Genomic DNA, 15,703 nt, shown 5'->3' on the forward strand with positions numbered 1-15,703 from the left:
GTATGAAATAAAGTATTTACCTTGTTTTACTTGCCATGACCTGTGTTCCAATTTTGAGCTTTCCGTGCAAGAGGTGAGTATATCACAATGTTGTAGCACCCCAGTGTTTGTGAACTGATCTCTGAAGTTTGATGCTGGCCATGATGATGAACCTGTCCCTTAGGGCTCAATTGTGAGCTCAGCTGTGCACTCCCCACAGCAAACACTGCACAGAAGGAGGGAAAGCAGCTGCTTATCATACTCGTATGAAGAAGAGCAGTGCAGAGGAAGAAACAAGCTACACCACAAAAAAAGGCTGGCAAAACTGGGGGAGCAGAGTGTAACTCTCAGAATCACAATGGGGTCCTTGTCCTGTTCTCTGAGGCAAGGCCGCTAGAAAAGTTGAGTTGCTGGCTCAGTGATTTCTCATCAGAAGATTAACTGCTGCCTGTTGAGACTTCTTTAGGTCAGGGACCTTATCTTTGTGTGTTTCTATAGCACCGAGTAAAATGAGACCATGATCATTTTGGGACCTTCGGTTGTGACTACAACATAAACAGTACATAACTCCAGCAGTCTCATTCAGGCAAATCTCCCAAGCCTATGGGAGTTTTGGGTGCATAGGGAATACAGAAGCAGGTCCCAGGGTTGGTGCTGTTTACTTAGGATTATGCTCTTTTTCTAATTTGAGTCAATTATTTGACTTTCAAACTTTGATTAAGTTGCAGGGATTGTATTGTATTTAAGCATCTACATTTGAAAGAGGGTACAGAGGCTGTCCCATGACTTCTACTGTGATAATTTGGCAGTCGATGACCAGGAATTAAATACACAATTGCACAATCAAATGCACAACTAATACAAGGGGAATGACTAATACATTGGGATGGTAGTACTGCCAAAAAGGATCTGGGGATTACAGTGGATCAACAACTGAATGAGTCATCATCAATATGACGCAGCTGCAAAAAAGCTAATACAGTTCTGGGGTGCATTAAGAGGAGTCTTGTATGTAAGACAAGAGGTGTTTGTCCTGCTCTACTCATCACTGTCAAGGCCTCATCTAGAGTACTGTGTCCACTTCTGGACACCACAATTTAGGAAAGATATGGACAAATTGGAGAGAGTCCAGAGGACAGAAACAAAAATGATAAAATGTTTAGAAAATCTGATTTATGGAGAAAAGTTAAAGAACTAGACATGATTACACTTGAGAAGAGATGACTATGGGGGAACTTGGCAACAATCTTCAAATATGTTAAGGGTTGGTAAAAAGAGGACATGATCAATTGTTCTCCATGTTCACTAAGGCAGGAAAAGTAGTAATGGGCTTAATCTGTAACAAGGGAAATTTAGGTTAGAGATTAGGAAAAGTAGGGTAGTTAAGTATTGGAATAGGCTTCCAAGGAGGTTGTGGAATCCACAACATTGGAGTTTTTAAGAATGGGATGGACAAACACCTGTCAGGGATGGTCTAGGTTTACTCGGTAATGCCTTAGTACAAGAGGCTGGACTTGATGGCTTCTCAAGGTCTCTTCCAGTTCTACATTTCTGTGATTCAATGTGCTCCCCCGCACCTCCACCCCAATAGATTGACCTCTGTCAGGAGTACCGGTGGGTTTGGAGGGTGCATGTTGTAGAAGACACTGCAGCTGTTGAAAAGCAGGTAGTGACCAGGAATACTCTCAGTGGCCAAGGAAGCCTCAAAATCCCTCCTAAAGTTAACCTCCATCTCCTCTGATGGGATCATCATATCCTTTACCACCACCACAGCATCAACATTCAATATTTCTGTGATGGCGTTTTTTGGCTCTTGCATCTTGTAGTATTTAAGTGTGTGACTGCTTACACTCTTTTCCTCATCAGGGTATTCCCATTCATCCCTGATTACATCTATAAGGGAAGAGTACAGCAGAACTGCCATCTCAAGCTAGAATTAGACTGGTGGGTATTTGCTCTTAGGCATCTCATCTAATATCTCATCTGGTTAGATATATATGGTAGATACCATTTTCCTACACATAGTATAGGAGGAGGAAACCTTCGTTTTTGACTCCTTGACCTGCTCAGAGTCTGAATCAGGAAATTCTCCCTCCTCAATAGAGGAGAGTGTGTACAAATATTTTAGATTTTTTATATCTTCTTTCCCTTTTTGTGCTTCCAGGGTGTTTTGGCTCTTTTTGCCTGTTTTACAGGGATCCCTGCAATGCTATGGGCAGGGCACAGTCTCTCATGATCCTTTTCATTGAGAGCCTTGAGCCTTCTAGAGAGGTCTTCCTCTGCGTACTAACTTTCCGGGTCCCATTTCCACTGCTTGTGAGACAGAGTCTCTTTTTAAGAATTCTGCGAAACATCTAAGGAAGAGATGTGTAGGAGTCCTGCTTCTTTCCCCAGGGAGCTGAGGACCCCCATCAGTTCTGGGAGGGACTTTGGATCACTTAAGAGTTTTTTCCCTTACAGCCCAGGTCTTCTGTAGGATTACTGTCTTAACAGCCTAATCCTTATACTTTCCTCCTGAAAGTCTGGGAAGCTCCTGATTGGGCTTTTCTGCATTGGAGTTCTGGCTCCTCAGGGCAAGTGGGATATTCAATATGTCAGTCTGGCTTGTTGTGAACAGGGAGGGCATAATTTTACTCTTGTAGAACCTGTAAATATTGTTTCACATAGGGAGATGCTGCATAAACGTTGCCAGGTTCCTGCTTGTATGCTCTGCCATTGTTTGAGGAGTCCAAGAGAGGAGGTTGCTACGGTGGTGGATCTGGGTGGCTGAAACAAGCATTATAAAGTTGCATGTTATTCCTTGAAAAATGAATTGAAAAAGTAAAGTTGACAAAGGAAATGGTGAGGAGCAAAGCAAACAGCCACTAAATGCTGCCATGGAGGTAGAAATTCTGGTGAAAAAACAGAAAAAGGGGCATGGCCAGCAGAGACTACATCACAATGCCTCTGGAACTGCAGAGAGGAAGGAAGCAGCCTACTATACATCAGAATCATGGGAGATGCTGGGCTGCAAAAAGCAGGAGGTTCAGATCACAATCTTTAATAGTGCACTTTGGATGGACTACAAGGGAAGCTTCATACTTCAGAAGCTTAAAGATCATAGTGTGGAAGATAAAGCTTCCCAATGAAGATGGAAAGTAACACAATTTATTCCTATGTTTAACGAGTTGGGCTGCAGGAAAAAACAAAACAAACCCAATGCATCACTGTTCTTGTTCAGAATACCTTTGTAAACTATTCCAAAAAGTATCCTTCCCCTCTTAAAATGTGTGATGAGTACATACAAATCCTGTAAGTTTAATATTAGTCTGCTATTGCAAGGGAGTTAAAAAAACAACAAAGTAAGGTTATACTCTCAATTAAATCAATTCAATTATTAATTGGAGAAAAAGAAAATTAACTGAAAAAGATTAGTAACGAAAACATTTCTAGAGCAAGTCTGAATGTATAAAGCACATACAAGTAGTACTGAGAAATGCATTTTATTTCACGCAAGCAATTTTATTTCACTAGATATTCAAACAGACAATTAAAAAATATATCCAGTACATCAATAATTTAGAACACTACACAAAAACAACTGCAATTCAATGAGGGTCAAAACAACACAGCGTGAAATTATGCACACTTATACTTGTATCATAAGGCAAAAAGCTAGTCTATTCATAAGCAGCACTCCTACAGCCTATTCTTGATACACATTTGAAAATGGAATAAGGTCTGCAATTACTGAAGTTGTACCAACAGAAATAAATTAATTCCCTGCCCTTCCACTTATGTCTATAGCAGGGGTTCTCAAACATCGTTGCACTGTGACCCACTTCTGACAACAAAAAATACTACAGATCCCAGGAGAGGGTGACCTAAGCCTGAGCACACCCAAGCCCCACCACCCTGGGCGGGAGGAAGGGGGACAAAGCCTGAGCCCCACCGCCCCAAGTGATAGGGCCAAAGCTGAAGCCCAAAAGCTTCAGCCCTGGATGGGAGGGCCTATAACTTGAGCTCCAGCACCTAGGGCTGAAGCCAAAGCCTGAGCCCCGCCACCACGGCTGACACCCTTGGGCCCAGCAAGTCTAATGCCAGTCCAGGCGACCCCATTAAAATGGGGTCACGACCCACTTTGGGGTCCTGACTCACAGTTTGAGAACAGCTGGTCTATAGGAATGAAAGTATTCAAGTAAGAGTTTTGAGAGAGAAAAATTCTGAGACACCATTCTCCAGTTACTACATTTCATATGAGTATGTCATCTAGTAAGACATAGCCATAAAGTAATAACCAAAAGTTGAAAATTGGCATTGCTTACATGTTACAATCTAGTTAGACACATTAACGTGGTGAGGCGCACATCCTATTACATTAGACAGTTACAAAGAATAAACTCGCTAATCTTGCTTTATAACTGAAACAAAAGTTACTGGATGTAATACAGCATAATTCATACCAACAGTTCATTAATACAGTAGAGTGAAGGTTTGGTTCAAGGTGTAACTGTTTTGTTGGTAATCGTTGGTCCATATTAAGGGAATGAAGAAATGTAGGAGTGTCTCAACTTCAGATTAGACTAATCTGCTAGAGGCACAAGTAGTATGGGCATAGTACTGCTGTGAGGCAGTAGATATCCCTCCACAGCACATTAGAGAAAGGGGATTTAGAAATCTCAATCAAAATGTTACAAGCTATTATTTACAAAAAGATATTTTGTAAAAATTGCAATGACTTTCTTGCATTTTAGAAAAATTAAATGCTAGGACACCGAATATACAGAGCATCAAAACTAGTGTTTTTTTGTTAACAGTTAAGATTGATTCATTCATTATAATGAAATGATATATCAATGAGAACTACTTTCATAAGCTTCATAAAAATCATTACTTCATAAAATGATCTCTAATATTTTAAGTGCACGTTAGGTCTCAAGTAATTAACAGTGATAGTGAAAGAAAAGAACAGGAAACCTTCACTTGTTCTCATGGAACAGCTACAATATTCCAGATTTAATTTAATAAAAGTACAAGTTACCATAATTACACTGAATTGGAGTAGAAAAACACAATTATTACACCTTCAGTTGTACAAACAATTGTTAGGGCCATGTTTTGCAATAGTAAGAACATAAATAGTGAAAAAAATAGCAGCTTTTCTCCAGTCCTCTTATTACTGTAATCATAGCTACTTAAATTTACATGTCTATTTGATTAAACACAAATGCAGGAGACATTAAGAATTCTTCAGTAGTGTGAATTACAGCAGTATAAGGTTTGTTTCAAAAGGACTTTTTCCTTAGCACTTTAAGATCGTACCTCAGGGATAACATGTTACATCTTCCCAGCCCCAACATTAGATATTAGTATTAATATACAGTAAAAACAAAAGTTCTATAGTTCCTCCCCAAATTGTTAAATGATTCCCTACATTTGAATGTTACAAGCCAGACCCAATATAAGTAAAGTGCACAGAACTCATTTCAGAATGTAGCTATTTCTACACACATTTTTAAACGTCTGATAGTATAGATTTGCAAGTCTAGCAAAGACATTAAGTTTAATTAGGTGTAACAGTTTCTCTACCCATACTTTAAAAAAACAAAACAAAACACAACACTTCTGGGTTATTAGTGCAGTTATGTTGTGCATTCTGATTTTTAAAAAAAATATTCAAAATTTGCATGGGTTTTTTAGTATATCACTGACATGACAGCATCCAAACAGTTTTTATTTAACTTGCTACTTTTTTGGCATATTTCACAATTATAAATCAAACAGTGTGAAAAACATGATGCAAGATAGGAAGTGTATATTACTTGTAATTTAATATAGTGATATTTTAGTTTATAAGAAAATATGATTTACATACTCTTTAGTTGCAAATAAGTATGTTTATGTAGTGGCAGCATAAATACATCTTATTGTTCAGACTCCCAAATCACAGTACAGTTTACAATGCAATTATTTTTGGACTTTCTAATTTTGAGTGTTAGTGGCACAGGAACATAATATATACATATTTTTGAGATTTACCAAGTAAAATAAATTACTCTATCAGTAAACAGTATGTACTTACACAATTGTGTCCTCTCACAAAATGGTAACACTGATATATCTTCCAGGTTTACATTCACGGAAACAATACAGAATTCTTTTTCAAACTGAGTGTAAATTAATTAGTACAAGGATGTTTATTAAAAATCCAACTGTTGGTTTTAAAAGTCAATGCGAGTTTTGCCATTATCTTCAGTGGTATCAGAATCTCACCCCAATCATCTAGCTAACAATCAAAACCTAGTGAAACTCTGAAAGCAACATTTTAATACAAAACATCCTATCAGTGATGCAACTACTCCTATGCTTTATGGACAATCCCTAGACAATCAGTTCATTGCACCATCACGTGGAGTAGACAACAAAACCTAGGAAATTCCCACCACAGTTAGGGGGTTAAAATTCCACGTTGGGGTTTATGTTTTATTCACTGGAGTCCCACTAACATTAGAGTCACCTGGCTAAATGCTTATGCTCTACTTTGAAAATTATCAGTGGGAATCCAGACATGGGGTCTAGTTAATGTTCTTATAATAAGGGTCTGACCATGCTCCCACTGAAGTCAAAGAAAACTTCCATTGACTTAAATGATTGCAAGAGCAGCTCTCATTAGGGCTAGGTTCTATTTTCACAATGACATCTGGATCAGGCTCTTCATGAGTATCCAGTATTCCTTCTATGAAGTTTATTCTCTCTCTCTCTCCTTAAAAGCAGTGGAACTAAGAATAGATCCCCTTCAATGTGACTTGTAATGCATTAATAAAGAGCTTGTGCTTTTGAGGGGGGCGGGGTGTGGGGGGGAGGGCTTCTTTATGAAGTTTAAAAACAAGCCTTCAGGTCTTTAGGTATTATTGTTTTAAAAATAGGAATGCCAAATCTAGTCTCACATGGTTTTGCTGGAAGACTTAAAGGAGGAGGAGAATGTGCCAAAGAGCCTGTGTATTTTCAGTAATCATACTTTGATTGAAGAGGAGGGATAGAGAGAATTTAATAAAGATCCTTTCTCCAAAATGTTTGTTATTGGAGTTAAACAGGTGTTAACATAAAGACCGACAATAAAAAAATTCTTTACTCTCAATTGTTCAGCTTTAGTCTTTGATCATTGGAGAACTAATGACAGCACCAGTCTTCCAGGGAACACAAGACCTGGATTTCTAAAGTTAAAAAAAAAACCACACACACAGGAGCAGGAACTCCCCAAACTCCAGAACACTTTTTGAAAAAAATTCTTCCAGGCCCACTTTTAAGAGATAATTTATGCGCTTGGATGCAAATGAGGTTCCCACTGATTTCAGTAGGAACAGTACATGTATCTAAAGAAATGATTCAGAGTTAATCTGCTATTATAGGTCTATTTATTTACGTAATGGGTTCTATAGAAGTGGACCAGAATTTCACTATCCTTCAAAATAGTTACTCAAATCATTGTAAATAAGCAGAGAATACACTACAAGTAGTATTATTTTCTGAACTTCTGAATTATTATTCATTAAAGCAGGTTAGAATCACATTAACACAGATTTTAGAAAACAGACCATTACTAAATGGAACACCTCATCCATGAAAACCTATTTTTCAGTGTAATCCCATTTCTAGATGTTTTAGGAGTTGCCTATCTTTCAAGTATGAAAAAGAAAAATAGTTATGAGATCTAATGCTTCAGCTTTCACCATAATTTTGCAAAGAGAAAACTCCTAAATGATTAAAAAAATGTCAACTTATAACCTAACTTTGGCTGAAAATTGCAAACAAAGCAAAATTTAAGTTGAGCATATTTCCCCCCAAAAATCATTTGCATGACAGCATTTTTTCCACTGTTATTCACTGGCATTTTTTATGGTGTTTATTTGCATGAATAAGCACTTCTTTTTGCAATGAAGAGCCTACTTATTGCAAAATATAGGTACCTTAAAAACACAGATACCTTGGTGCAGTGCAGTTGTGATGTCAAAAGCATTTAGCAACAATGATTCATGCTACATAGTTCACGTCTTCAAATGGAAAGCTCCAGTTTTACACTGTGCTAGACGTTTGTGAAAAACTGTAACATTATAATTTAAAACTGATAAATTTCACATTAAAATTTCTCTTACACCAAGATTTTCAACTGCTACTACTGTAAAAAGTCTTCTTAAACAGCCACCAGATGCATTCCTGTCATTGCACACATGCTTGAATGACAGTGATAGCAAAAATAGTTATGTTTATATTTAATCTTAATTATACATGCTACCATTTAACTGCATATAATATTGAAAGAGAAAAAATTCCAGATTTTATGACTGATGTGTAAGCCTTCCACATTTTATGCCAGCGCGTGTATACAGAATTGCCTTTCGATCCCTTCTATTCACAAAGGGCCTGATGCAAAGGCCACTGAAGTCAATGGAAGACTTTTCACTTCAGTGGACTCTGGTTCAGGCGCAAAATTCAAATCACAAGATGTTTAATAACAGTGTGTAATACAGTACTTCATTTAACTTTTCACTTAGGATGACTAAAAACTACATTATATTTCTAAGATCATCTTTTAAAAAAAAACATTCCTTCCAAAACTAAAAACAAAAGCAACAAAAAAATCCATCCCCAAACCTTAAGTTATAGTTCAATTTGAGCCCTATTTGCATGTTTAGTCTATGTTCACCTTTAGCTAACTAAACGAGGGTTTTTAAAATTATTTTATTGCCTCCCCAAGAACAAAACAAAACCCACCCCACCCTGTGTAACAATGCCTGTTAATACAAATACAGCTCTACCCCAATAGAAAGCGACCCGATATAACACGAATTCGGATATAATGCGGTAAAGCAGCGGGGAGCCCCTGGCCCTTTAAAGGGCCACCTGAGCCCCGCTGCTTTACTGTGTTATATCTGAATTCGTGTGGAGCCCCAGGCCCTTTAAATCCCCACCCGAGCCCCGCTGCCAGAGCTCCGGCGGTGATTTAAAAGGACCGTGGCTCCCCGCAGCAGCTGGAGCACTGGGCCCTTTAAATCCCCACTGGGGGAGCTGGACCGAACCTGATATAATGCAGTCTCACCTATAAGGCGGTGAGATTTTTTGGCTCCCGAGGACTGCGTTATATTGGGGAAGAGGTGTATTCTCTAACCCATGGTAAGTAAGTTATTATACAAGGTGCATTTCTAACTATTATTGTTCCTTTATTTTCCACAATTTTTTTATTAAAGAAAAAGGTCTTTTTGGTTCAGAAATGTTACAGTGTTTTTCAAATAATGAGTAGCAGACTTTGATTTCTATTAAGTTTTCATAAACTATGAAGGGATTAGACATCATCAAATATTCGGCTTCGTGACATTGATAAATACCTTCCACCAGGCTGATACCTGTAGGACATACATAAAGAAATCGTATAAGAACATACAGAAGAGGAAAGAAAGAAAACATCAGTAACATACAGAAACAATGTCACATCTAGTGTCTATTAAAAAGAAATCTATTCTGCCCATTTTGCCACATGAAATATCTAAACTGCAGAATAACTTACATTTAGAGTGATTTTCATCCTGAATGATCCCAATGTACTTTATTCACTTATATATAATAAAATAAATGCATTAAAATCTGTACAATAAAATTACACTAAAATTGAAATTCTAGTAATCTAACTAACACCTGCATAAGAATTTTATACATGGCAGTTAGCTATCTGAAATTAAATCTTTTAAATATCATGTGACCAACAGAACATTTAAACATATTTGAGGAGGTCTTTTTTCTAAACTACCTTTCTCATTAGCCATGAACAAACCAAAGACTATATTATATTTTTGTTAAATTGTAAGGAAAAAACACACTTATTGGTATCTGAAAGTTTTCAGGTTGGATGAGCAGCAAAAAAGTCTACACGATACCCAGTGAAATAGCACCACCCAACACCATTAAAAGGTGAATAGCAGCTTTTGAGGGAAAAAGAATATGTTTCCCCAAATTGGTAGCCAAATATATGAAGACTTAAAAACACAAATATATTCAAAAGATCACCACAACTGTGTTTTTCTCTCTGTAATAATTCTGACCAGACCCAAAGCAGGGACTTGCCCTTCTAGCACTGTTCTACATGTTTTAAGATACTTTAAACTGTTGCCGTGGAAAAGACTTAGGGCTTGGTTCTACCCTGACATTGGTTTTAACCAGTGTGGTTTCAATGGAATTACTCCTGATTTACACTGGTGTGAGAAAAAATTTTTACTGCTTAGACAGAATTGGTTAAGTTTTAAAACAAGTGTGTTAAAGTCTAGTTCATTCTGGCTGCTAGATCCATTGAAAATTACTGAATTTTACAGGTTTAGCAAGTAAGTGAAAACACACATTAAAGCAGCAGAAATAATGCATTATATAATGTCCTGTGTTCATTTGACAAGTGCAGGAATTATGTGTGTGTAAATTATATGATGCATGGGTTAGAAAAGGGGTTCTCAACCTTTTCCTCTCTGAGACCCACCCTGACAGGATATAAAAACTCCAGGGCCCTGGGGGGGGGGGGGGGAGGCCCTTGAGGCAGGGGCCTTGGGCATAGGGTAGTTTGACTTCTGTTTTGGGGGGGCATGGGCCAGTGGAGCTCGAGATACCTCCACATGACGGGGCCCAAGGGAGTACCACCTCCATCCCCTGACTCACCTCAGCAGGCCACCCAGCCTGTCTGGGTTGGGGGGAGGGGAGGGGCGCAAACAAAAATTATAACTAAAAGGTGGGGGGCTTAGCTCAAAAAGTCTGAAAACAGCTTAGGGTACAGGGAGGGGTTGTGTGCAGATGGGGAATAGCTCAAGGTGCAGGGAGGGGGTAGCTGGGGCTGTGCATACAGGAGGTGGCTGTGGGTGCAGGGAGAGGGGTACTAGGAGCTGTGTGCAGGCAAGGGGGTAGCTCAGGGTAGAGGGAGAGGGGTGGAAGGGGCTGTGTGCTGGGAGGACTCCCCTACGGTCCTTGTTCCCCGAGGCATGGAGTCAGGTCTCCCCACCCGGGGGGCTCTTACCAGCTGCCTCTGCGGGAGCAAAGGGGGCCTGGAGCTGAAGAGCAGCATTAACTTAGGGCACCAGCAGGAGAGGAGGAAACGCTGCTGTTGCCTGTTCCATGGCACCAGCCAGAGCCGCAGCTGCCCCGCACTGCCTGGATCCGGCTTCCCACCTCCGACCTAGCCAGGGGGTGGGGGTGGGAGAGGTGTGGAGCTGCCCCCTGGCACTGCCGTGCTCTTGCGCTGCACTTGGGGGGGAGGGGCAATGCCCTCCATGTCCCCAACTCTGCCCATGGGCTCAGGGCTTCTGCCCCACAGGAAGCACCAGGGCTTGGGGCTCCAGGATTCAGCCCTGTGCCTCCCGGCTTCAGCCCTGCAGGGGGCACCGAAAACCGGGGCTTCAGCTGGGGGGTCCTGCGGCCGCCTTGAAAGGGCTTGCAGATCCCCAGGGGGCCGTGTTGAGAACCAATAGGTTAGAGAGTACAAGTTAATGAGTTGCTACTGAATAGCACACTTACATGTTATGAGAGAGAGAGTTTTGAAAATTTTGCCCCGTGTCTTCAAGCAATGTGTGGACACAGTTTTGAAAATTTTGGTCACAGGGTTGTAAACAAATTTAGTAACTTACAAGATTATAGTTAGGTACCCATTGTGGATGAAATCCTACCCTGAAAAAATGGGAGTTTTCCCATTGACTTCAATAGTGCCAGAATTTCTCCTCATGTGAATTTATGCAAAGTTGATACACATTAACTTAGTAACTATGATGAACAGTAAAAATGCATGGCTACATGTATACATATTTTTCACTTCTGCTTGTTGATTTTCTCCAACACAATTAGTTATCCTTTTTTGCTTCCCCGTCTGTGAATTACAGATCACGAGCAATGTGGGAAACAATCAGCTGAGCCACAGTCAGCCCATGCAATGTCCTTAATTCTTTACAGGATTTCACAGAAGCGGACTCCTTCACCTTTACCTCTATGAAATATATTTTTCACATGTATCCAATATATTTATTTTACATATATGTCAAAAATATTGACTGAAATAAATAACTTTTACCCACTAGGCATTTGGGAGATGGAGAGGGAATCACCAGCACTTTCAAGTGGTTTCAAACACTGCCCTAGTCATCTTGAGACACAAACACTAGGGGAGATTCTGAATTCTGTTTATCAATAATATGCCTGTGAACTGGATATAGTTGCCATGGATCAAAGGAATAATAAGTCCAAACACTTGATTTAGATAAAACTGAAAATTCCTCACCTTCCTGAGTCAAGAGGATGATCAAGAGGATCATCACTAACTGAATCCGCATTAAAATCCAAAGGTTCCGCATCTTGGAGGAGTTCTATTCTATCCCTTTCGGTCCTGCCATTTGACCTGGTATACTTAGACATGGCTGAATATTTTTTTTTTAAAAAAAGTATAAAATAAGCAAATATCATTAAACATCTTAAAATCCTATGTCTTATAACTGTTCTCTCTCTAACAAACAAACAGAATGTGCACATTACTTGTAAGTCATTCAAAAAGTAAGCCTGACTATAGCTAGATTCAATATTTGGCTAATCCTAGTTGGATGCTCACAGTTCCAACCAGTACCCCTGTGAAAAATGCACTCACTCTGCATGTCCAGCTTGCAATTTTTCAAAAGGGCCAACACTTTGCCAAATCTATACCCAGTTTCACCAGAAAACTCCAAGGCATTTTTCAGTTAGGCCTATTTTGACATAGAGTTTAAAACTGAGCTTTTGTAATTGGAAAAATATATTCCTCCCGCACCATGATTCAAAAGTGGTTAGACAATATTGGTTGAAACTATGTTTCTTAAATCAAATGCCAAATCAAATCCAAACCAAACATTTGGGCAAAGATCATGCCAGGAAAAAAAAAACAAACCCAAAAGCCAAAGTTTCAAAAAAGTTATGAATGACTGGGAACAAGTGTTAAAAGGCAATCTGTTATGCAGTCTTGACAATACCAGTTGGTGCACCTCCCATTATAATATTGGAATGTTGCATATTATTTGGGTGTCATTAAAATAATTTCAGTTAATCACTATAAATATTGGATTTCCAGGTGGGAGGGAAAAAAAAATGATAACCCACCACATTTCTTCCTCAAAATTTGTACCTATCATAGTTACACATAAGATTACTATAACTGAAAATAGTTATATAGGGAAATAATTTCCCTCTACTCAATATATTTACTTTATTGATTTAATACCACTTTGTGCATACTCCGTTTCACTGTATTGATGGGTCAGCTGTATTTTCTGTTTCATGAATTAACATAACATTATTTGTGTTCAGCTCTGAGAAGCTCCTGGGTAAACAGTAAAATATGCAAAAATTCAGAAGTATGTACAAGTGAACAAAAAAAAGGATGGGTAAAACTCTCCAGTAAGCATAAAAACTAATTACCTGCACATTGAAAATTTGACCAATATTTTACTATTTTCCCTCAAGAAATACATAACTGGTAGTTTCACACATTATAAAAAAATGTAAACTATGAGTTTGTATAATGGGTTATATATTCAGTATATTGAATTAATATTCCGTAAGTCTAATTACTGTGACATCATACATTTGAAAGATTATCTGGGCAACTGGAAGGGTTAGAGATTTTAAAATCTTAGACTCTAAAAAATTGCAAGCATCCCTACCTATCAGAACACAGTAAAACAATCCACTTTGGGCTGGTCTACACTAAAGCTGTAAGTCAACCTAAGTTACACTATTTCAGTTATGTAACTGAAGTCGACATAACTTAGGTCGACTTACAGCAGTGTCTATATCGCACTGTGTTGACGGAAGATGCTCTCCCGCTGATTTATCTTATGCTTCTCAGGGAGCTTGCATACAGATGTCGATGGGAAAGTGCTCTTCCATCGACTTAGCGAGTCAAATCAACACTATTGCATCGATCGCAGCAGTGCTGATTTAGCCATATGTGCAGATAAGTCCTTTGTTGTCAATCCCACAGCTGAGAACAACTGCTCAAATCATAAGGACTACTGGTCAAATCAGAGAGTCCAATAACTGACCTAGGAATCTATGACTAGTCTCAGAACCTCCCCCATGGAGTGGAAAGAGGAAGTGTCAAAAAGATTGCCAGCCCCGTGGAGACCTACTGTCCCCCCTGGAATGAACAGCATGGCTTTGTGACACAAGAAGGAGTAAACTCAGCATGCCCAGATGATAAGCAGAAAACAAATTATTATCACTAGCATAATTATAAAAGTAAAGGTTTTAAGAAAGTATAGAAAAAGAGTGTATTACTTACGTCTGCTTGCGTTGGTCTCTGAGAAACTAGATTCTTTTTGGTCTGGGTGAACATTTCTATTTCTAGTGGAATCTTCTCGGCTGTTTCCATATCGCTCTTTCCATTCCTGATCCAAAAACAAAAACAAAAAATACACCCCATCAGCTATATGAACAAAGTTACTTACTCGGATCATATCTGGAATCCTCCTAAATTCTAGATCCATTTCCTTGGGATATTCATCCTCACACAATAAACTAGAGAAGCAGTAACATAGGTGTTTATACATTAGGTGTTATTGAGTACACGCTGTGAGACTGCGTGCCTGTGCCTTCTTCAATTGACAAAATTTTAATAAATGTGTGCCCTTTCATTCTAAAATATATTTTATTAGCGAGTGTTCCCCCCCCAATAGTTTTTTAAAAGTAAGTATAATAGTTATACTAATTATGTATTAAATCTATTTGTACAAAATATGCTCAATATCTCTATAGTCTATGCAGTAGAAATGAGATGTTACTTTTTGGTTCCTTCCTCCACCTGTTGGTAGGATAATACAACAGCCACACAGTCATAGGATGCTTACAGTAAAAGTTCTCGTCACTTTAAAATTTTCATATTAGAGTTTACATCAGCAGTTCTCAAACTGTGGGTTAGGACCCCAAAGTGGGTTGTGACCCTGTTTTAATGGGGTTGCCAGGGCTGGCATTAGACTTTCTGGGGATAAAGCCGAAGCCTGAGCCCCACCAACCGGGGCCAAAGCACGAGCCCCACCGCCCAGGGCTGAAGCTGACGCCTGAGGATTTCAGCCCTGGGTGGTAGGGCTCAGGTTACAGGCCCCCTGCCTGGGGCTAAAGCCGTTGGGCTTTGGTTTCCCCCGTCCTGGGGTTGTGTAGTATTTTTGTTCTCAGAAGGGGGTTGCGGTGCAATGAAGTTTGAGAACCCCTGGTTTATGTAAAAGAGAGGCAGGATCTGATTAAGTTTCTATTAAAACCCATTGGAAACTATTTAATTACATGCAATATGACTCAAATTCAGATTAGTGGTTCCAGATCCTGAGCTGGTGTAAATTGACATAATTCTATTGAAGACAATATACCAATTTACAACAGAGCAAGATCTTCAGTTCTAGTCTGCAGAATAAAAAACACCCAACCTTTCTGAACCATTAATTGAAAATGGTCTGGTAAGACCAAAATGTTTCATGTCAATTTAAGTGCAGTGACAATGTAACACATGAAGAAAACATGTAAAATTAAGCGCTGAAGATTTGCAATAAACCAGATTCTATTTTTAATTCATTTTGAATTTAAAAAAGGAAGTTATATAGTATTTGAGCTTGAAAAACATACCAGGATAATAATTAATTTCCTGTAGACTTCAATAATGAATTGACTGGAAGTGGATAGACATAGTTCTTCTGGGATTATGACTTTAGAT

At 38.9% G+C, this 15,703-nt stretch overlaps 2 protein-coding genes across 5 annotated transcripts in view; both read right to left on the minus strand.

Annotated features, from left to right (window-relative positions):
- CAPSL (calcyphosine like) overlaps nucleotides 1–193 on the minus strand; it is a 46,547-nt gene extending 46,354 nt beyond the window's left edge. For all 4 annotated transcript variants that reach the window (XM_039545166.1, XM_039545162.1, XM_039545159.1 and 1 more), the window contains exon 1: nucleotides 21–193. The gene's annotated coding sequence lies outside the window, so the exon portion shown is untranslated. The remainder of the gene's footprint in view (nucleotides 1–20) is intronic.
- Nucleotides 194–5,671: 5,478 nt separating this feature from the next.
- The window catches only part of LMBRD2 (LMBR1 domain containing 2), a 42,535-nt gene continuing 32,503 nt past the window's right edge, over nucleotides 5,672–15,703 (minus strand). Inside the window, exons 16-18 of the mRNA XM_039544423.1 lie at nucleotides 14,285–14,390; nucleotides 12,257–12,392; nucleotides 5,672–9,359 (exon numbers count right to left, since the gene is read on the minus strand). Of these exons, the coding sequence (XP_039400357.1) occupies nucleotides 9,299–9,359; nucleotides 12,257–12,392; nucleotides 14,285–14,390 (303 nt within the window). The 3' untranslated portion in view covers nucleotides 5,672–9,298. The remainder of the gene's footprint in view (nucleotides 9,360–12,256; nucleotides 12,393–14,284; nucleotides 14,391–15,703) is intronic.

Source organism: Mauremys reevesii, linkage group 6 (genome assembly GCF_016161935.1).
Source record: "Mauremys reevesii isolate NIE-2019 linkage group 6, ASM1616193v1, whole genome shotgun sequence".
In the NCBI taxonomy this organism is placed as follows: domain Eukaryota; kingdom Metazoa; phylum Chordata; order Testudines; family Geoemydidae; genus Mauremys; species Mauremys reevesii.